At 38.0% G+C, this 21854-nt stretch overlaps 1 protein-coding gene and 1 long non-coding RNA gene across 2 annotated transcripts in view; one reads left to right on the top strand and one right to left on the bottom strand.

Annotated features, from left to right (window-relative positions):
* Positions 1 to 21854, top strand: part of LOC108968905 — a 129933-nt gene that overhangs the window by 4437 nt on the left and 103642 nt on the right. The window contains exon 2 of the long non-coding RNA XR_001993359.1: positions 3724 to 3725. This is a non-coding gene — a long non-coding RNA (uncharacterized LOC108968905). The remainder of the gene's footprint in view (positions 1 to 3723; positions 3726 to 21854) is intronic.
* Positions 13385 to 15335, bottom strand: LOC108968898 (protein Ycf2-like). Its single transcript, XM_018933238.1, has one exon. It carries the CDS (start codon positions 15294 to 15296, stop codon positions 13632 to 13634), a length of 1665 nt encoding a protein of 554 aa, XP_018788783.1. The 5' UTR covers positions 15297 to 15335; the 3' UTR covers positions 13385 to 13631.

Genomic DNA, 21854 nt, shown 5'->3' with positions numbered 1-21854 from the left:
AACTGATACCGATTGTAGGGTGCAGTTGTGGTAGAAAAATGCTCATTTTCGCTTGTGTGTAGGGGAAGAGCGAGGAGAGCTACTCAACGTCAGGCGTAAATAGCAAAGACGTATTTCCCTCTTTTAAAAAACCTATTTACGCTCTCATGCTTGAAAATTTCATTAATGCAATGTGTATTGGTTCAGGGTATAACTCTACACTATACATACATAAATCCCTTACTATTCAATTTACMATGCATTTTTCACTTTCACGCGGGATTTACAAAAACTCATTGCTTATTTTCAAAATCTTTCAGCAAACGACATACTATATGTATTCATACTAGTAAATTCATAAGTATATATATATACATATATAGTATGTTCTTAAGTCCATCGTCTAAGTACTAGCATCCATTTAAGCTTTTCACTTCTCCACTACTTCGTCATTTGTCCTTACTTCCCTCTCATTCCATACTTTTCTCAATGAGCTTTTCGTGCGCTCATCATTTTTGTTTGRCATGAAATTACGCTGTTAATATGACAAAGCCAAGTAATTGCACCAAGAAGCTGAAGCAAGTTTTTCCACAATGGCAGAAAATTTAAAMAGATTTTCGTAAAACCTAAAAGAAGTTTCATATACTAGTTGTTTGTTGGTGAGTCATACATGCGATTTTAAGCATACTCTCCAAATAAGTTATGAATTGCTGTATTTCGCTGAAGTTGTACGAAACGCGGCAGCAAAGTTGTTTGCTCCATAATTTGGCACTCATTTCAAGCATCAACTTCCGCTACTGGCTTTGTTCTAGGCTTACGCACGACAGTCTGTGAAGTTATGCTGAGTTTTTTTTTCACAATTTTCGACTGCTTCATTCTTAGTTTGATGCAAAAGTTTTTATTGTATTTTATTCTTTTTAATTTCTTTTAGTATTATTATTGTTGATGATTGTGCACCCCTTACTGCTTTAGGCATTTTTCTCCCTTAAAAATTCTTAAATTCCAGTGCACACCTGAAAGTATGTTGGGAATTTTATACWGCTTAAGTGAATTACTAAATCAGTTTGGCGCAAATCATACAAAGTTTTGAAGTTATGATTGAAAAGAAATTTGTGGCTGATGAATTTTGTGAGGCACGTCAGTAAAATGAAAAAATAAAATAAAAAATAAAAAAATAATTCTTAACATAATAAAACTTCACAACTTCGATCACCAGTTCCCTGTTCGTTATATTWGGATGATGTTCTGTTATGAAAAATCTACATAAAAACCAGTGGAAAAGTCAGCTAATTGTGTTCAATACAAGAGAGTTATTGGACACGTTATTAAAGYTATTTAATACAGTGCTTTCTATATCTGTGCACTGATTATACCAGCATTCTAATCCACTTCTATGCTCGAGTCCCTCTCCATGCTGCTCGTATTGAGCAGCTGCCAACAGATCTTTCGGTAAGACTATTAYAGCAGTTGATTTTTGGTAATGGGAGGTTTATATCGTTAAATTTACAGCGGTTTTCCAACTTTTCGATAAAATATTTGCCACCAAAATAGGTCCTGGTCCAGAACAAAAGTCGTTTGCAGAGAGATCGGTAGAAGMTAGAGTCTTGAGAGGCAATTATAAGCCAAATACCTGCAACTTTGTCATTATTCTCATGGATCCAGAACCAGACTAGGTATATCTGAAAATATCTTGTATACAACATTCCCCATTCTCTCCTTTAAATCTTTTATCTAATATTTTCAAGAATCTATTAGCTATTGCTGGTGCCATAGAAGTGACTTCAAGGAAGCTGCTACTATCAAGAACCCCAGCTGACTCGGCKACAGCTGCTGGTGCTGGCGCTACTGCCGAAAGGAAGGAAGAAACCAAAAAGGAGAAGTCGGAGACAGCTCAACACCAGAGCAAGCTTAGAGACGACTTTTCACTTACATGTTCGTTCCTTTTATTAAGTTTTCATTACTTTGGGAATCTCCAGCTTATAAGAGGGTACTTATCTCTAGAATTCTTCAAAAATATTAAATTGAACTGAACTTTCTCAAACGGCTGCACTAAACTACTCATCTGGGTTATCACAATTGCATTATGAGCTCATCATGAATTGCGCCCAAAAATTATCAAAAAACCTAACTAGACTTCTTGAATATTAAAAAAAAATTTGCTCTTTTCACAAAAACAAAACATTTTTTCTTTGAGTAACAAATTTAGCTTTTACCACAAACAAAAAATTCCTTTGAGTCACAAGCTCCGTTGTACGTATTGCCGAGTGAACACTGCTTGCGTACATGCTCATACCGTATATATAATATGTACATCGCTACATATCCAGTGTTACCTAACAAACCGTAAGAGAATTGGAGATAATTCTTTGCGTTAAGTCACACAATGCCTTCTTATGCCAGAGGTTTTTGCCGCCAAAGAGTCTGAGCAAACCACAAAGCTTTGCTCTACATACGCGCGTACAAGTTTCATTGGTTGCGAACTTTTCTTTAACAGCGCAATCGGTACCGCTAGCTGGCTGCAACACGGCTACGCGCATAAGTGGTTAAAGCAACAACAAAGTACAATCGAAAATTTAATGAAAAATAAATTGAAACTGAAACTCGTGTAAAACTTACAAACACACATGCATGTGCGTATGTATGTGTGGCATGTATTTCACAATGACACTTCTGCAATAGCGGCAGCAGCTGTGAGATTGTGGCATGTGCCGCATGCTGCTGCAATCGCAATTGGTTGCTGTTGGCGCGCGTGGTTTGGCAGTTACTTTGTCGCTGCTGCTGTGGTTACTGCAAGTTTTTGGTGGCAAACCCAATTTTTGTTGCCATCGCTCGCAAATGTTGCAACACCTTTCTGTTGCAAAGTTTAAACATTTTTTGCCTTTCTTAGCGATTTCTGAAAAGTTTKCTTTTGCTTTGGCGGCATTTCAGGCTTAGAGCCTGAAGCTGCACTTATTGGCTTCAAAACAGGCGTGTGTTTTTTGGTGCGAAACAGCGCAGRCCATGCGTGTCATTTGAAGACGGTAATAATAAGAGAAAAAAAATTTTCTCTATTGGTTACAGAACTCTTTCTTTTTTTTGTGAGCTATATAAGGACATAAATTTTGTTGCTAAAAATCTTCATAAAGCCTAAATATACACATGTAAGGTAACCCTATGTGAAATATTAATTCTTTCTGCGTGGCATCACCGSTACATCAAAAGCWACRCTTGATTTCCAACCGCCAAAGTGAACGYAGCCTCCCGTGCGATATAATCTATTTCTTTTAAATAAACTGTGTTACCATAGTCATTACTTTTATATACATATGTACTTAAATAAAAGACCATCCTAAAAAAATGACAAATGAAAAGTTAAAAAGCTTTCACACATTAACAAAATACTTCAGAGTAGGTCTAATCCCCGCTTAGGTGTTAMGGCTTAAGTTGGTTGTCTTAGAAATCGTCTAACGGTAGACCCAGAAAACGTGCTGTTTCGACKGTGTCGAACCTTCAGGGCAGGCAAGTATGACTAAGGTTTGCCAGACATGCAAAGAGACGGTTAGAGTAATGCAGGGAGTCGTTGCATACTGGACATATATTTGGTATGTCGGGGTCAATTCTGGATTAGYAGAAGTTTAAACTACTACAATATCCAGAACGAAGTTGTGCAAGGGTTGCTCTAGATTCTGGCGGCAACTAGAACTCATCGTCTTCGATGGTGATTTGACCCCAAGTACGCCTTTCGCTATGAGGTAATCAGTAAAGATGTTAATAACAGTAAATAATGGTCAGTGCGTGTCTGAAGTRAGCTATGTACGTCCGAAGTATGATAGGGTGCTATAGTAACGTGATGAAAATATCATAGCAGAAATTGCTTGGAGAGAAGTTCGTTATATTTCTTAGCCGTTATATTTCATAACCTGCTGCCTTRCTCATTTCCTGCARTCTTCTCGATCTGTCAGCACTATTCTGTAGGCGTGCGTGGTCACCACACTGTGTAGTGTATTTCAATCATATTCCCACAGTCTCTTCTATAGAGGGCCTATAAGAATTTTATATGTTCCTCATCTATCGCTTTACTAACTTTGTTCTTCATCCCGTCCAGATCATGGGTTTCTGAGCTCAAATCTAGTTAATGAGTGCAGCCTTGAAAATTTGTCTACATGCCTAGCAAGAAAACGGAACTACAAATATTGTATAACCAAATTTCAYCAAGAAGAGAACGAGCCGATGTTTCTATATCTTCATCAATCCGGACGCTTGATTTATGATCCTCGCGCAAGTTCAGCAATCAGCATTTGTGGGGTGCGAAAGCCTACTGTCTCCAAGATGTCCATTGAAGTATTATATCTTAACAAGCTTCACATTGCCATATTTTGCTAACTGGAAACTGTCCCATTGAAAATCAGGCGATGAAGCTAAAGATTTTGAAGGACGCAACATGTCAAAGTTACAATGAGAAAGTTAAGCTGCAAAAATCTAGACTTTTTCTGCTGCACTGCCCAGCTTTCAACTAGACCAGAACAGACTAAAGTTGAAGCAGCTCGATTTTCATACTCCGCAGAGCAGATCCGCTCACCAACTCGATCAGAAAAAACTTTATTTAACGCACTTAAATGTTACCATTCACCACAGCAGCTCTTCACTCCATAATTGGAACTTTACATTTCGATCTAATCGATAGCACGTCAAATGCAACACTGTGGTATTAAAAAAGTAAGCAGAAAGGCATAAAATGAAACGAAAAATTTAAATTGCTAGAACTTTATACCTCTGGTTGTTATGGCCACCACAAAATGGTGAGCAATGCGTTGAGTGGATGCACGTATGGCCGTTGTTTAAATTGAATGCCATAAAATGGTGGTATATAGTCGCTTTAACTAAAACGCAAACCTGCGAGTGTAAGTTTGTATGCCAATGGATACACATGCATCTTGGAGCGCTAAACACACACTCACACAGAATGAAACACAACACACACACATGCGCTGATAACGTAACGAGGCGGTCGCGTAACAACGTAAAGCATTTTTACGACATTTATTTACGATTTTGCAATTTTTTCCGCTGCAACAATCATTATGGACAATCTCAACTTTGACATAACTGCGCATACGTGAACGCAGCAGCCTTCAAACGCACACATATGCTACATATATTAAACTCTTGCGCCAGCAAATCCTGTTAGCAACTTGCCGTTAAACACACACATATGTACATTCGGCCTTTGTGTCGCTAACATTGTTGAGCCGCGCTTAAGTGGTTTATGTATGCCATTTTCTTTTTGTATGAACATTGTTGAGCCGCGCTTAAGTGGTTTATGTATGCCATTTTCTTTTTGTATGTGTGTGTGAGCCGTGCAAGTCTGCTTCTAATGCGATTGAGTTCTGTGTAATTCCAATTAAAGTCAAATGAAGGGTAAAAGTGGCTATGTGCGGTTAGACATGGGTATAAATCAGTGGTAGCTAATAAAAATTKAGCGCATTGCCGGCAAAAGGTGGTTTGCTTAAACGGTTGTGCGAGTTATTTCAGTGCGACAAAATGGCAAAGGAAAGTGTTTACTTTTTATTTTTTAGTATATAGCATTGGACAAAAGGAAGTATGCTTGCTTGATAAATTGTGTACATAGACTTTTTGCTAATGAAATTCCAGAATTTACCTACAAATTGCCGTCTCAMGAATCCCTAAGCCTATCAACAATACGCCGATTCAACTGGAGAGCTTCTATGTATCTGTCTTTATTGCATATTAGTTTTAWATACTGTACTGAATCCAATCAAGATCACCCTTACTTCCACTGCACTCTAACTACATACCAATCACGAAAGACGTTAGAGAACCATCACTTAATATTTTAGATATATGTGAGATATCCAATATTTAGAAAAGTTCTTCTTTTGGATTTGAAAAACATTCATATTTTGAAAAGCTATTCTTCTGAATAAAATCAACGGTGTTCGAGTCCAGTTAAGGTCACTTGTTAATTCTACAGTAATCTACCTTTTATTTGACTGATATTAAGCAGCATAGAAGAGAGTTCAAACCATTTGCCGAAAACTTTAGTGCAGCAAACGTTGTCTAAACAACGTCATTGGATTGTACCCGCAAAAAAACTGTTTCTATTTGATTTTTTTTTAATTTTTAATATAATTAGGTAGTGCTATGTTTGATTTTAAGATTTGTATATATTGGATTGGAAGTACGATGCTGCCGAACTCAAGCAAGGACAAAAATAATTGGAGAATTAAATTTCGGCAAGCGAAGACCACCACCTGGTCATGAAGCTGATTGTTATGATATATGTATTACCTGCCAAAGAGTATGTAATCGAATTAGCTCTAAAAAATATTTCCAACTTAAACCACGCTAAAGGCTTCAACTCATATTTCGAGCAGAAATCATTTATTTTCCAGCTATTAAATTTGTTCCGCTCACATTGATTAGATGGTTAGTCCGGTCCCCTTATGGTTGAATTGCACAGTTGATATCAATCTTGCATGTGTACACACTTCAATAAGATTGCAACTAAGCACTGTGATGCCTTTTTAACCCCAAAAACAGGCGCTAGTGGCCTTCAGCTGTGCATACATACATATATGCGCCTAAAAGCGAGCTTCTCAAATACATATTTTTTATATGAAGCAATATTTGCTGCACGCTGTTTATCAATCCCTTGTATTTTTTAGCACTCGCCAACATATCTCTTCCACCCGCCCCTTCACTGTTTGCGCACATTGCAAATTCATTTGTATACGCGCACAAAACATTTGATGATTTGATAAGACGACAGCGAAAAATTGCAACTCATTTGTTAATATCTTGTCGTGGCATCGCATAAAAAAGCCAGGCAAATACAACAAGCAAATATGGAAACGGATGTGCGCACATACATATATTCGCGTATAAATGCTAGGCTACCTCTAGCAGCTAAATGATAGATGTTGCGCTGTTAAATTCTACATACAAAGTCAGCTTTGTATGAAAGTGTTGTAAGGAATGTCTCACTCTCACGCTCACTTAACCTATCTGCTGGCATCTCGCTTGTTAACATTTAGCTTTGTAGCGTTGTCGATGTGCGTTTATCTGCTTCAATGTCTGTTATTGACGTCTAAGGGCGGCTTATGTCACTCACCATACGCATTCATATAGACGCTTACATGTTGGTAAATGCATATCTATGCATGGTATATTTATTTACAAAAGCACAAAAGCATGACCCTTTTTCTCAAGCATATATTGTGCTGCTTGCGACCGCGTGCCGATTGTCTTATCAAGATTGCCCTTTACATGTGTATATATTTTATCAGCTACGCACAAGGTTGAAAGTTGCTTTTGTGGCAGTAATTTTTTGTGAAATTTTTCAAATCAACCAGTTGATAGCTAGCTTGTGTATTGAATGAAATGGGGGAAACAATTTTTTACATTTAATGTTTGCCGTTCCTTTTTTATGAGCTCTGAACTATGTGCCTGAAAGTGGAARAGATATCTTGCTGTAGGAAATTAAATTTGCTCTCTCATCATATTTTAAAGTGCCAATAACCGGTTGCTCTTGAGATACCAAAAATTGAATATGAAATGCACATATTTCCAACTTAAACAACTACAATATATATAAAAATATCTGTATCGAATTTATAGACATTCAAAGCAGCACCGTTAGTTTAGAATAATCTCGATTAAAAAAAATACTTGGGATTTTGAATCTTAATATACATAGTTCAAGCTTTCTGCATCCATCTATAAATATCTCTCCTGTTAACTTGAATTTCTATAGAATCGTAGATACAAAAAAAAACAGCACCTATAYCACATAAAAAGCGATAGAATTATTATTAAATCAATGAAGACCTGGAATGACACTTAATACAGTTAAATTTTCATATTTCTGTTCAGGTTACCAATTGAGTAATGAATAAAAAATAAGGATCAAATAACAAATTTTACAAAATATTTCTAATAGCTATAAAAGCTCTTTCCAAAGCTTTTTTTTCCAAATGAAAAAAGTATATGTCAAATATTTAATGACTGTAACAATTCGATCAATTCGTCTTACGTTCTTATATTTTTAAAACAAACACATGAAAGCTTCTACGAAAGCTCTTAAGAAAGCTCTAAATAAAGAAAGTAAATGTTTCATCCTTAAGCAACTTTAACAATCATCTCAAGTTGTCTTATATTCTTTATGCTTGTAGTACCCATGAAAGCTCTTGTGAAAGCTCCAAATATAGAAAATATGTGTCTAAATCTTAAAAACCTTTAACGATGTTCTCAAGTCATCTTATGTTCGTTACGTTTTAAGTAGGCATAAAACCTCCTTCGAAATCTCTTGTGAAAGCTCCAAAGCTCTCTGTATAACCATATATCAGTTTTATTTAAAGATCAAGTTAACTTAGGTTCGTCGAAATATATATATAAAGGTGTCGTACCAAAACTACTGCCTCAAAACTCAAAGTAGAGATTGTAATTCCTTACTTTTCAGGCCTACTTAAATTTTTCATTAAATTACACATTCACAGTATCTTAACTTCACAATAACGTACTTGAAACTCTTTTCTATGGAAAAATGCCGAAAATTTAAGACTAAACTAAAACTTCCACTTCAGCCTACTCCGCATTACACTTTACCGCAATTCAACCCGCTTAACCTACTCTCCATAAGTAATACAAAATTAAGTTCAAAAGCACAAAAGCACAAATGACAGCTGCACAATTCAGCCCTCAAACGCGGCAGCCACAAAAAATTGAGAGCAAAGCACAAACGGCAGGTCACAAACGCACTGCGAAGCATGCTGTAGCGCAAAAGTTTCATCAATTTTCGTGAAATCTTCATCAAAAATTAATGAAAAAATAAATAATAAAATAATACACCGTTAAATAATCCAAAAACCAACACCATTAATAAAATGCCAACGAATATAAGCAGGCGATGGTATACGACGAAGCAAACAAGCGCGACAGTGCAAGCAATAAAGATGTTGTTTTTGTACACCCGGAAGTGTCTGCCACGCACCAATATTCAGCAACAATAAAATATGGGCAAATAAAACGTTTTTGACACCGAATTTAAAACACTACTCAGATAGGACATACGAACGCACGAACTGCGAGCAATGCGCACTTAAGTAGTGCTGTGCTATGTTGTGCGCTGCCGTCCTATGCATAGCCCGAACTCCAGTGAATCTTTCATCGATCTTTTGGGWTTGTAATATCGCCTTGATTCKTTGCCTCACTGTCTGTTGCCGCGCGAGCAAAGTGTCGAAGCAGACACTTTGGCTATGCCGAGGGCGTATGACCTGTTGGCGTTGACAAGCACTGCTCGGACTGTCAGACATTGTGAGTCGACTCACTCTCAATTTTAACATTTGTATGAATGTGCCGTTGCTTATGTGTTTCTCCTGCAAATTTATTATTTCTTCGCTTTGGGTAGGCAGTTGCCACGATTGTCTTCTTGTCGCTGAAAGGTCGGTTTTGTAAATTCTGTTGCATAGTGGTACAGTATTGATAAAAAGAACACAATACTATCTATAATGACCTTCAACGGTTGGCAAGGAAAGTATTCGAAAAATATGCAAAGTGAGCATCTAAGTCCGTACGAGCATGCTAAAATCAACCTATAAAAAAGGACAGTCCAAATGTTGCAACATGCTGCCTTCATAACTTTATCCATTCAACCGCGTTCTCTTGCGGCGTACCAAAGTTGAACATAACAGTTCAAGCACTATATACACTTAAATACTCCAATTGCGTTTCGTGACAGTCTGCGTAACCGATTTCTTACCGCGTCAAAGCCTGTCAACTTGGTAGTATTTTACAACACTTTTAGTTAGTTTGGGTAGCCGCTAGATCATCAGATTTTTATCAGCTCTAAGTAACCTATAAATTGGTTATATAGGCTGAACGGACCATCTACGCTTATACCAAATTTCTCTGATAGAATCGAAAAGTTAGAATTTCGTTCCCAAACAAATAAATGTTATTGGATCTACTATGTTCTTGACTGGTATCAATTCTAAAACATACGATTTACACAGAAAATAGAACCCTGTTTTTTTCCAAGTCGATACGATTTATAGTTATAAAAATAGTTAATACCTGGAATTAAGCATATTGAAGGTCAGAAAATAGTTGCCCAGTAAACTACATATAACTGAATTTAAATACTCAACATAAAAAATCTCCTCGAAAATAAAATCAAATCTCTCGACGTGAAATATTCGTTATCCAATAGTAATATAGTACAATCTTTATGCTTCGTCAAAACACSGTACTTAAGTAGCTTTTCTTCTGCCGTTTCTCGCTACTTGCCCCTATTTCCAACGCCTTCAATGCAGCACACGATTTTTTGTCCAAATATTTATTTTACACATTTCGACGAATGCGAAATTTCTGCTTATTAGCATATTTGAACGCCGCGCAGACAAGGCTCGGGCACTAGTAAAGACAGCAGAGAATTGGCTGAGCAAAGACAAGGTTTGGGCGGAAGGAAAGACGGTAGAGAATTTGGCTGAATACAACAAAAAGGTGAAACCAGGAAGTGGAAGCAAACGTGCAAAGAGTGTTGATGGCAGAAACGCCTGTGACTAATAAACGAAGAGGAGTTTCGGCGTGCTGGTTTCTGTCAAAGGTGCCATGCATAAGAAAAGCAGGATAATAAGGATAACAAAAACAAGCAACGAGCAATTTTTTTTTGTTAACGAATGGAATTTTGATAAATTACCAACGGTAGAAAAGGAAAAAAAACACAATCATTATGTATTGTAAGTCAACAGCCCGGAAGAGCTTCTTAAACGTATACCATACGAGTTCTTGCTTATTTCGTTTTTTGTTTTTGTTTTGCGCCGTCAACTTCAATTTGATTTTCATAAAGTCAGTAAGGAAAGAAAACAAAAGTGTTTCACACGTCAGATTTTCAAGCTAATTTTATTTGAAAGGAGGTGTGGCAAGGCGAGCGAGTATTTGTTGAGTACTGGACAGAAATTTTTCACCTGAAAATCAGTGAGCAACAATAAATAGATGCGTAAGTAAATAAATATTTATACAAATAACTACATATAGTAAGTATGAATTCTGACGTAAAATTTTAGTGCCAGGGTAAAAGCGTAGCGTAATACAGTTCAAATTTGCATTCAATAACAATGCATATATACGGAATGTACTGGTTAGTGGTCATCATATAAACTTTTATATATGAGAAAGTTCAAAATTTGACAAAGTTTCTGAAGAGTTGCAAAATTCAATATCTTTAGCCTGCTTAAGGTTTAATATAAAGGATAGGTAAAGTTAGCTTCACTTAAACTGTAGAGAGTTTAATTTTGCTAGGAGCCATGCTGGCTCTCTTATGATTCACCGGATTGTCGCTTATAATTCACTCTGGGCCAGAAGGATCACAAGGTTTGATTATTGACCAGCGTTTGCTGAGCTCTCTGGAGGTCTAAAGGTCCAACGCCAGAACGCTAGTCATCACAGAACCGGCTCGACTTCCATCAACTCGATTCCAATCTGATGAAACTGAGAAAAGTCTGCTCTCTCTAGCCATTTCATCGGCCACCCTCGATRGTAGCCACCTCCGCTTGAAAGTCGCTAAAGTGATTAGGTAGGCTGAAACTATAGATGATGGAGTACTCCGGACGTGGAGTCTTTTGTCTTTCCTACTTTCCCACTGAACCCACCTTTAAAGGTTAGGTAAGGTTAAGTCGTGGCATTGATCCAAAACCCCGATTCGCTTATAATTTCGGAAAGATTGACTTTGCTTTTCGACAGTTTCCCTGAAATTTTGGTCATTATACTCTCAGCAAGTCTGAAAGCTTATGCATCCCTAGGACAGAAGTACATTTCTTTGTATACTGTGACAACATTTTAGAACTGATTTTTTTATTCAATTTCAAAACAGCGAACCGAATAGTCAAATAATCCTACCAATTTTCACCAGAAGCATAAAAATCCACCTGCCAAATCACAAAATGCAAAATTGAAGTAGTAGAAAAAAAGACAACAACAAAAGTAGCAACAGCTGCAAATGAAAATACGGAAGCATTAAACAACTGAATGGCACTTAACGCTAAACGAAAGCTGATTTTTCCCACACTCACACAATTTACACTTCACCTTTTTCCCCCAAGTAGTTCAGGTGAAAGTTTCCAGCACACAAACACAAGCGTACAGGCATTTGCTCGTAAACACAAACCGACATTCATGCACACGTACACAGGTAAACAGACAAATGCAAATACACACCTTGTGCAAATACTTGAGCCGAACAAGGCGAGCAAGGAAATGAGGATTAAAGTGAGTTGCACGTCAAGTTGCCACAGATGAGTGGACACTTCCGGGTCTGAGTGCGAGTGCGGACAGGCCGACGTGCTACGAATCGAATGGGTGGTAAATCGTTAAAATTTGCTTTTTCCTCTACTTTGTTTGTATTGCAGGTGTTTCTTGTGGTTTGTGCGAACAAGAAGAGGTGGTCAAGCAAATTCGGTCGGTCGGTCGGTTCAAGTGTGCAGTGTTAAGGGGCTGCGCAGAGTTGACTGGCAGTAACACCTTGCACTAACTGCTTTAACAAATTAAGTGCAAATTCATTTGATTTTTAGTGACTACAACAGCTGACACAATGACAGGCTCAACGGGAGAGTGACTGCTGTGTGTGTGTCGGCTTAGACTACGAGTATTTTATTAACAGCTTGTCAAACGGAGCAACTGATTTGTGATCACTACATACACACTTGCACGCATACATAAATTAGAAGAAAGTTTGAAGTGGAGCTGAATCAAATTAAGAGCTGAAACTTTGTTTGCTGTTGTGCATAATGTGTCCGTAATTTTTACTATGCATATGTATGGCTGTGCTTTGAATTAATCACGAAGCAGTTTTTGTATTTCATGGTTATGGTGGGTGAATTTGTGTCCGCACCTTATTTTTTTACCTTTTTTCCTTAATCAAGATATCTAGCAAGTGTTTTGTTGTAATAATTTCCTTCCTAGCTTGGATACCGTTTGACAGAGAGTTGAACTTTCTCATGGGTTTCTCTTTCAAAATTAGTTATGCTCCCCAGTATTGGACTTACGTCACATACCTGTTGGATGTATGGACCCTACGGACAGCCACGAACTACTCCAATCTCCACACTCCCATTCATGTCGACTATAGAGGCCTTTCTGCCAGGCAACTAACTCTGCCAGAGAGTAACTTCGGAACAGCCAAGCTCCTCCGGCCGTTGCACCACTCGATCCCAAGTACTGGAAGAAGACTGACGCCCCGATAAGAACGTGGATCGCCCTTCCAACTTACCGACAGCATTTCTCGGAATTATTTCCAACAAAATTCTTTTCAAAATTCAAATTTAATATTTTTATTATACAAATCTACAAAAAATCTATATTTACAGTTTACATACAAACACATGTTATATAAGTGTAACTAGATAATACGTAATATTAGACTTTTCCCAAGTCTTCTGCCGCTACTCTGTGCTCGGCTGAAATGGAGTGAGTGGCTTGCACTTTGCCACCCAACAATTTTCGAGGACTTTAAATCCATTTTCGGAGGCTAACCCTGCCACAAATTTCTACAAGCTAATCCAGTGGCTAAGGATAAAGCCAGTGCCACATTAATTGATAACCCTGCAGCTTAACGCCCACTGTTTCCTTATATGTTGATCAACAGTGTATAATAGTGATCAGTAGTAATCTTCATCGGCGCTGTCTGTGCTCCAGTCATTTTCATCATCATCCATGTCACCTTCCACTTTGGCTGTACTACTTATTTTCTGGCTTTGAATAACGTCCCATTCATTGACGGCTGGTGGAAAAACGTCGTCCATATATATCGCATCCTCTTCTGAGTCATCCGAACTTGTCGAAGAAATTGCGTAACATTGTATTGGTTTCGCTTGTAACATATGCTCTTGTACCATATTTTGCAGCTCTTCTTCTTCTATCTCTTCATCATCATCATCTTCCTCTTCTTCTTCATCATATTCCCCTTCATCAACAAAATATGGTTGCTGTTCTTCTAATGGTTGTGGCAACAAATATCCATACTCTTCTTCGTCATCATCGGAAATCTCCATTTGACCTTCTAACTCTTCTTCTTCTTCTTCAGCATCAGAAATCTCCATACCTTCTTGTTCTTCTTCTTCGTTAGCACCAGCATTATGCTGCTGCGCTTCTTCTCCGTCTGGTTCTGCTTCCAGCACTTCATCTGCTTCTAGCTCTTGATCTTCTGCTACCTCTTCGTCTTCTTCATTTGCAGCAGCGCGTTGCTGTTCTTCTAATGCTGGTGCCAACACATTTCTCTGTTCTTCTTCTCCCTCTTCTTCATCTCGTTCTTCTTCCTCTCCATCGTCTTCCTCATTCTCTTCATGTTCAAATTCGTCCTCCTCCTCCTCATCTTCTTCGGCATCAGCAACAACACCCGGCTGTTCTTCCTTCTTCTCCTCTTCTTCATCATTATCAACCACAATATGCTCTTGTTCTTCCACGTCTCGTTCCTCTTCATCGTCCTCCTCATTCTCTTCATATTCAAATTCCTCCTCTTGATATTCAAATTCCTCCTCCTTCTCTTCCTCTTCTCGTGCATCGGCAACACCTTCCCGCTGTTCTTCCTGATTCTCCTCTCCTTCATCAATATCAGCCACAATTTGCTCTTTTTCTTCTACCTCTACCTCCACCTCCACCTCTTGTTCATCATCAACTACAATACGCGCTTGTTCTTCCAACTCATCTCCTGCTCTTTCCACATTTACTTCTTCTTCAGCAGCAGCACGTTGTTGATGATTGTGTACCTCTAAGTTTTGGAGGGGTTCTACCACTCGTGGGTTCTCTACTGGAGTGATAATGGCATGATGACTTGGTCGTCCGGGTGCCTGCGGTGCCGTCAGATGCAGAAATCTATTGTAATGTTGGTTCATATAATTTTGATATTGCAACATATATTGGTGTGGGTTCTCGATCAGTTGTTGTAGCAGTTGGGGTTGGTGTCCACGTTGTTGCCGTTGTATGTCTAAGAAATATTGTTTCAATTCAAAATCTTGCGGCTCCACTAGCCCCGGTTGTGGTATGTATTCCACAGCGACTGGGCGGTATGGTACCAGATTCGCATCATATACGAAACCACAACGGCAGGGACAGTAGTAAAACAGTGCGCCATTTACATCCCGCAAAGATCTTGCTTTGAGCTCGAAACCTTGATATACCGAACTCCCAATTTGTACAGTTTCACGTTTGAATGCCATATACTCGTGCGCTTCGGTTACAATACAATCATGAAGTGCGACATAAGCCTGATAACCGTCAATGTTTAGATTTTTTGCAAGAAAAACACGGATACTTTGGTTCAACATGACTTCGGTTATTTTTTTCTTTCACACACCGGTACTGCCTTCTCAGCGCTAACTGATCCTCACTCCGATATTTTGCAGCAATTTATAGCAAAAATTAGTACGATCTGCTAGGTAGTTAAGCATTGCGTGTTCTAAATATGGGGGATTAATCTAGCAGGTAGATATTGTTTTATTTTAATTTTTTAGAAAGCTTAACAAAACAGTTTGACCTTTATTCTTTTGAGATCGTTAATTGCTTTCTAGGTAAATATACAAAAGAATCGGATAAAAACCTTACGTAAGCTAATTATTTAATTAGAGGCGGTACCAACTTTAATGTAGAGCTTAAATACCTTGGTACCTGCTTGCTACGAAATCAAAAMAGAAAGTTTTGAACACAAACCTTGAACACAATTTATTTTATATGAATTAATAAATTTCATAGTCTATCGAAGTAACGGTAAAGCCTAGTATATATAATTCTTAGATAGATTAGCAGAATATGATTCTTTTTTTTTAAAGATACTTAACCCTTTCTCTCGCCGATTTCATAGAAAAATGTGGCGAAAATTGTTCATTACCTTTTCTTTCAATTTATTGTTTCGAGAACTACAATTTTTCTCACTCAAGCATCTTCTTACTAATTTACGAAGAAAGTGCAAAATATCATCAGTTATGTGCCTTAAACAAAGAAATAGCTATTAATTGTTAACTGYCCCTAAAAAGTAAAAGCACTTTCGCTAATACTGCTTCGTCCATCCGTATGCAAGATTCCAAAGAATTGACCTATCTGCAACGCTTAACACCAGCTCTTCTAAAGCATTCAAGAAGCTTCAAGAACTGCATAAAATGCACCGAATGCTCCTTCGAAAGATCAGTTTGCATTTTGAAATTAAACCTCTAGCACGACTTTTCACCTGCTTTTTTAAAAAGTTTACACCTGTCAGCTCTCGTACCCGTAAAGTTATCATGGAATTTGGAAACACCAGCTCCGAAATCTACAGCTATGTTACAAACACCCCACAGTCATATTACCATGATCATTGTTATTTTAGGGAGCAGCCGGTTGCGATAGTTGTACCGCAGCCGACTTTTGATGTGCAGGTTGTATCTGAGCATTGCCCCTTAGAGGATTTAGTGAGTTCACTTGAGGAGCTGCAACAGCAATTTATTTACTTGGATGTCATTGATGATTAACCCACTATTTTGGCTATGCTTAATATTTTGTACTTTCCGTAGGAAATGTTAGCTTGATAAAATATAAATTTCATAAAATGTTTATGAGGCATATTTGTTTGTAGTTGTTTGAGATTTAAGTTTAAGTGATTGGACGATGACCTTAACCTCAAATTTGAAAATTTGGGAGGTCTAACAAAGTCTGAAAACCTTTATGTTTTCCATTGAGCATATTACGAAGCATTTGAAAAGTTCGGAAGCCAAAAAAAATTTCGAGCCGGAATTTAAGAAATTAAAAAGGTCGAACTGGTGGATCTTAGTAACCGGCTGATTCATACGATTTTGTAGCTAATATTTCTATGAGGCTTTTTCAACTGACATCTTTATTGGCCCCTATTACTTTGGTACATCCTATTAAAAACTTCATCAGAAATATATAATCTCACACCAGGAAGCCAACAAAATTAGGGTCACTAGGCAAATGTAAATAAAGCATATAAACGTGAAAAGAAGATATCAATTAAAAATAAGGTAACGAAAGTGAATGAGAACAAATGCAACTCACGCAAAAACCGGAAATGTAAAACGCAAATCAGTTCAGTGTTAATGCAGAGTTGCAAAAAGTTTAAAGGACGGGGGACGACCACCACTTTTGTCAATCGAACTGCGTAAAAATTATTGTCAACCTAGATTTGCATACCCTACTTCAGCTATTATTATACGATTCTCTTTTTCAACTAGCGACATACAAGTACGTTGCTGGAAACAGAAACTCCACAAAAGTGGGAAAAAATGAAGGAATCACTCAGGCGCAACGAACTTTTTTGGCGTGTTGTTAGCAAATGACAAACTGCGGACTGGGTCAAACTATTTTCTAAAACTGCTTTTTCACTCCCAACAAACGGATGACGAGTGAACGGGAGAGCGTGTGGAGCAGCGGGTGCGCCCGAGTAGGACACGAAATGTAGATCTGTGCACTTGTGGATGCCACAATTTCCAATCACTAATAAGGACGCTCGACTTTAGTGGCAGGCGATTGCTGGTGGAACGTGCGAACGCCAGCGAAAGAGGGGTATTGGCAGTAATCAGGAAAAAATTGGATGCTGACTAACAGATTTGAGGAGATGAGGTTATAGCGCTACGCAGCTAAGTACTGATAGTTAGCAGTTGCAATGAGTAGTAGTTAAAGAGTATAATAAAATTGTAAATTTTTAGACGCGGAGACAATTTCACAGTAACGTTGATATGTATATATTCTATATACATATAAATACAGACAGATATAGAAGCACAACCAACGAATATTTTGCACTTCCAGCGACAGCAGTAATCGAACCGGTTTGTGGTGGCGAAATATTGAATGACGATGTCGTTCAGCTGTTCGACTCATTAGAAAGTCACTTTCAACATTACTCAAATGCATTTTTCAAGCATTTTTTCAACTCAACTCTCATGCCGCACCTCGTGCTCGTTAGCATACGATGCACAAGTTTGAGTTATCTATGTCGTAGGAAGTGGCGCAGGATGAAAATAATACTCAGCAGGATTTGCGTTCATCTAAAAACTGCAGACAAACTTGCTGCAGCACGACAGTTATGTCGTTAACGGAAAGGGAAAATTATACTAATGAGCTTTATTTCGTCATTGAAGTGCTTGTTGAAATGTACGCTCGTGTTAATCGCTGCGAAGAGCCACTTCAGCGCAATTTTTGCCTCTGAAAGTGTATTGGCAAACTTTCACTTCGTTTGGAGCATTAATGTGGTGATTTAGCTGCGAGCATAATCGAATAGGATGCACTTTAAAGCTGAAATTCGAAATGATTTGCAAAATTCATGATAGCTGACGCACTGACTGATTCATAAATGTTTGATTTAAAGCTTTCGAATTTAATACGGCACTGAGAAAATAATTGCAATCAGAGAAGTTGATGTTTATAATAAAAATTTATCACAGAGCAGTGTAAAATCGTAGAACTTTCTGAATGGATGCTGCAATATTGAGATTCTTTAAACTCTTATTACGCAATTTACTTCTGAAATGAGTTAGGTTCAAGCTTAGGCTGATATTCGTGAGACCACAATTAATGCCGTCCGTTATGATGTCCAGAACCCCTTAGTCCGAATCAAAATGTATATCTACAAAGCGCGTAAAGCTGGCTAATATATGCTCCAGTCGATTTTACGGGTTCGTAGAAAGTATGGCAAGGACGCTTCAACCTTAGTCTGGCGAAAGCTGCCCACGGAAGAAGAAAGTACCTAGTGTACACGAGCTCGTTTGCAGCCTAATGAATAAAGAGATGCTCCTAGCAAAGGAGGTCTTAGTGATTCAAGTATCAGAGAAACAATCGAACTATGTCAACGGCTTCTATATAGATCTGTTGAATGACATTAAGAGTCCTCGTTGGTGTTGTATGTTGTGCAACGCCCCTGCTCATGAGAACCGGTCGTTGAAGAGATTCCAGCTGTTTACTGCTTAGGCTCGTTTCTTCGTTTAACATAATCAAATTAGCTATAATCGAAAAAAAGTTCTTCGATCCATCACGAGGTCATCCTATTAGAACAACTGTGAAAAATGCAAAAAGAATTCAAATTTTTTCAAAACGCCCGTAATCCCAGGTTAGGTCTTATCGAACCCCAGACATCGGAAAGTTTTCTTATACAATTTATTAAAACGACTTAATACTTTTACAAATTCAGTATAAGTCGAGATTTTTCATTATATTACTAAAGAATAAAACCGATTCTAAATCGACATTTTTCAATTTTCTTTATTACATTACATTTTGTAATGACTTCCTTTGTTTCTCAGTGTCGTTTGTTTTGTAGAACTTCTGCCGTCTACCTGCGTATTACCTTTCTTTAAATCCTTCTACCTGTTTTCTATATTTTACCTGTACTAGGTTTTCTGAGCACGTTTCACCTGTTTTGAGTTTTCGAATGTCCAGGTGTTTTTGTATATATAGGGACACACCGCGAAGTAAATCTTCAGTAACACATTTGTGTACAACAAATCAACATCCAACTTCTTCACTTTATGGCAAAAGTACTCCTATTATAAAATGGCCGAAAACATTATTCACGAACTCAATACAAAATTTAATGATATGGAACTGAAGTCCAAAAATAAAAGTGGAAATATGGTTGTTTGGCAGGAAAATTCCAACGTCAGCAGAAAGTCCAATAATTATGACAGAGAAGATCATGCTTTGATGGACAGCAAGGGCATCACACATATTTGTACGCTATGTGGAGGCAATCTATATGCGGTTATTACTGAGGACAATGTTTTAAAGGAGAATTTGTTAATTTGCCCACGCGGCTGTGGGGAAGCGCCAAATACATATAACATACAACCAATTGGAGCAGAAAACCATGCGAACTATCAGCAACGAACATTACCCCACAGCAGTGGAGGTCATTTAACTAACTATAACCCGCATCGAACGCAGGATATGGCCGCTATGCAAAATCACGATTTCCGTTTCAATCTGACCACCGATCTTATGGCCGCGCAAACTGCGCATTTAATGCAACTTTTGGATACCATCGATTGTGATAAATGTCATAGTAAGCATCACAAAGAAAAGCCCAATCGCTTTAAGGCAAGCAAGCGAAGGAACGTACGACGGACAGAGTATGAGTTGAGCGGACGTAAAACTTATCGTAGCAATGGCGCTAGTACTGCTCCAGACTTCAGCTCAGATCTATCATCTATGACAGCGAATCGTTTACATCGTTTCTACGAGCAGTTGGAATGCAGTCAAGGTTGCAGGAACTGCGGAGACACATAATGGAAAGGAGAGGAACATAGTTCTTTTTTATTGGAATGGTGATGACATGATAAAATTAGTCGAACTCAAAATAGTATATATATAGTTATAATAAGGTATCACAATGCAAAAGAAACAAATATTATAAATAAATTTTTGTATACTTGCAGAAAACAAATACTTTTTTAATTCTCAATTCAATATTATTATTTAAGAAATAAAACTAGGATTATTTTCGAAAGACTCTGYCATCAAAAACAATAGAACGTAGGAATGTCAATATAACTTTATAAACAAGATTTGGTCGATATCGGTCGACTAGATCCCGAGATCCTGTTTTTCACGATACTACGCCTTCGTCCATTTTGACGGCGATTCCTATGAAGTCCTTTTGTATTATCCCAGGTGTAAAATTTAATGCCTCTGGAGTATTCTTTTATTGAATTATCGCGCTTTAGTATATTTTATACGGGGAGTGGGCGGGGAGACATCAGCCGTTTTCATCCAGATTTTCAGTGTCGATATGAATGCTTAACGAATTTGGTTATTGTGTATGAATAAACAGTAAAATTAAAAAGAAAACGCGCTAAGAGGTACTCAAAGTCTAAATCAAGCCGATCTGCGAAGTGACAGCAAACGGTTTTGAATTAACCAAAACAATAGCAAAAGTAGACAAGCTAACGAATAGTAATGCTAACTGGCGTCGGCTTAATGGCAATGTTGCTTCAAAAATAATCTGAAAACTTCATTGTAGAATTCTCCGTGTTGGAGGATGATGAGGCTGATGCCGACTTCGACATACGCACGTCTGACGATTGCACGCTGCGCTGTGCATACCAAATAGGACGGACCAGTGTAAAGGCAAAAATATTATAAAAAAAATTACAACAATAATAAAGCGTCAAAGGCAAATAATGAGGCAAGTCGGTGTGACATTAAGTTAACGAAAAGCTGCGAAAGATGAATAAACGTGACGAAAAATGCGAACGCAATGCCAATAAAGAGTGAGCTAATAATTTTACGCGCTGCATGAGTGCCTCGTGCATGCATGCGTGTGTATGTAAGAACTAAATTTAGAAGCGCCACCCAACGCGGCARAGTACTAAGCTAATGCACTAGGAGAGCGAAGCAACAAATGAATTGCGCTCGATCGTTAGAGCCGCACGGAAGGAGGCACGCACAGATGGTTCAGCAATTAAATACCGTTAGCTCATAAAATGGAAAACATGTTAATGAAGAAAAAAACGAAAATATAATTGTAACACATAAAACGAGCCTTGAGGGTCTKTAAAACATGATTACACAGCCCTTGGTGTTTGTGGATTTGCTACGTGTGTTGATTAGTGTATAATTTCATGTGGAACACAGAAGCCCATGGAAGTGAGTAAGGCTTTGTTCAGGACTAGGTGCTTAAATTTATATTCCTAGATGCCAAAAAGGAGAGAGGGTTTCAGTTACGATGAAATAAGGTAGATTGCGAGGTGGAATAAGCTCCACCAGCCGAACTCTTAAGACATACACGAACGGATCAAAGCTGACTGAACTGGAAACTGATTATCCGTTTGTAGCGTTAGTTGCGTTGGAGAGTTATCTTTAAGCACTGACGTATGACAAAGACTTCTGCCTGAAAAAAT

Source organism: Bactrocera latifrons, unplaced genomic scaffold (assembly GCF_001853355.1).
Source record: "Bactrocera latifrons isolate USDA-ARS-PBARC rearing strain unplaced genomic scaffold, ASM185335v1 scaffold_231, whole genome shotgun sequence".
Taxonomy (NCBI): Eukaryota; Metazoa; Arthropoda; class Insecta; order Diptera; family Tephritidae; genus Bactrocera; species Bactrocera latifrons.
Note: the sequence above shows the minus strand (reverse complement) of the source record. Positions and strands in the feature narration are given on the sequence as shown.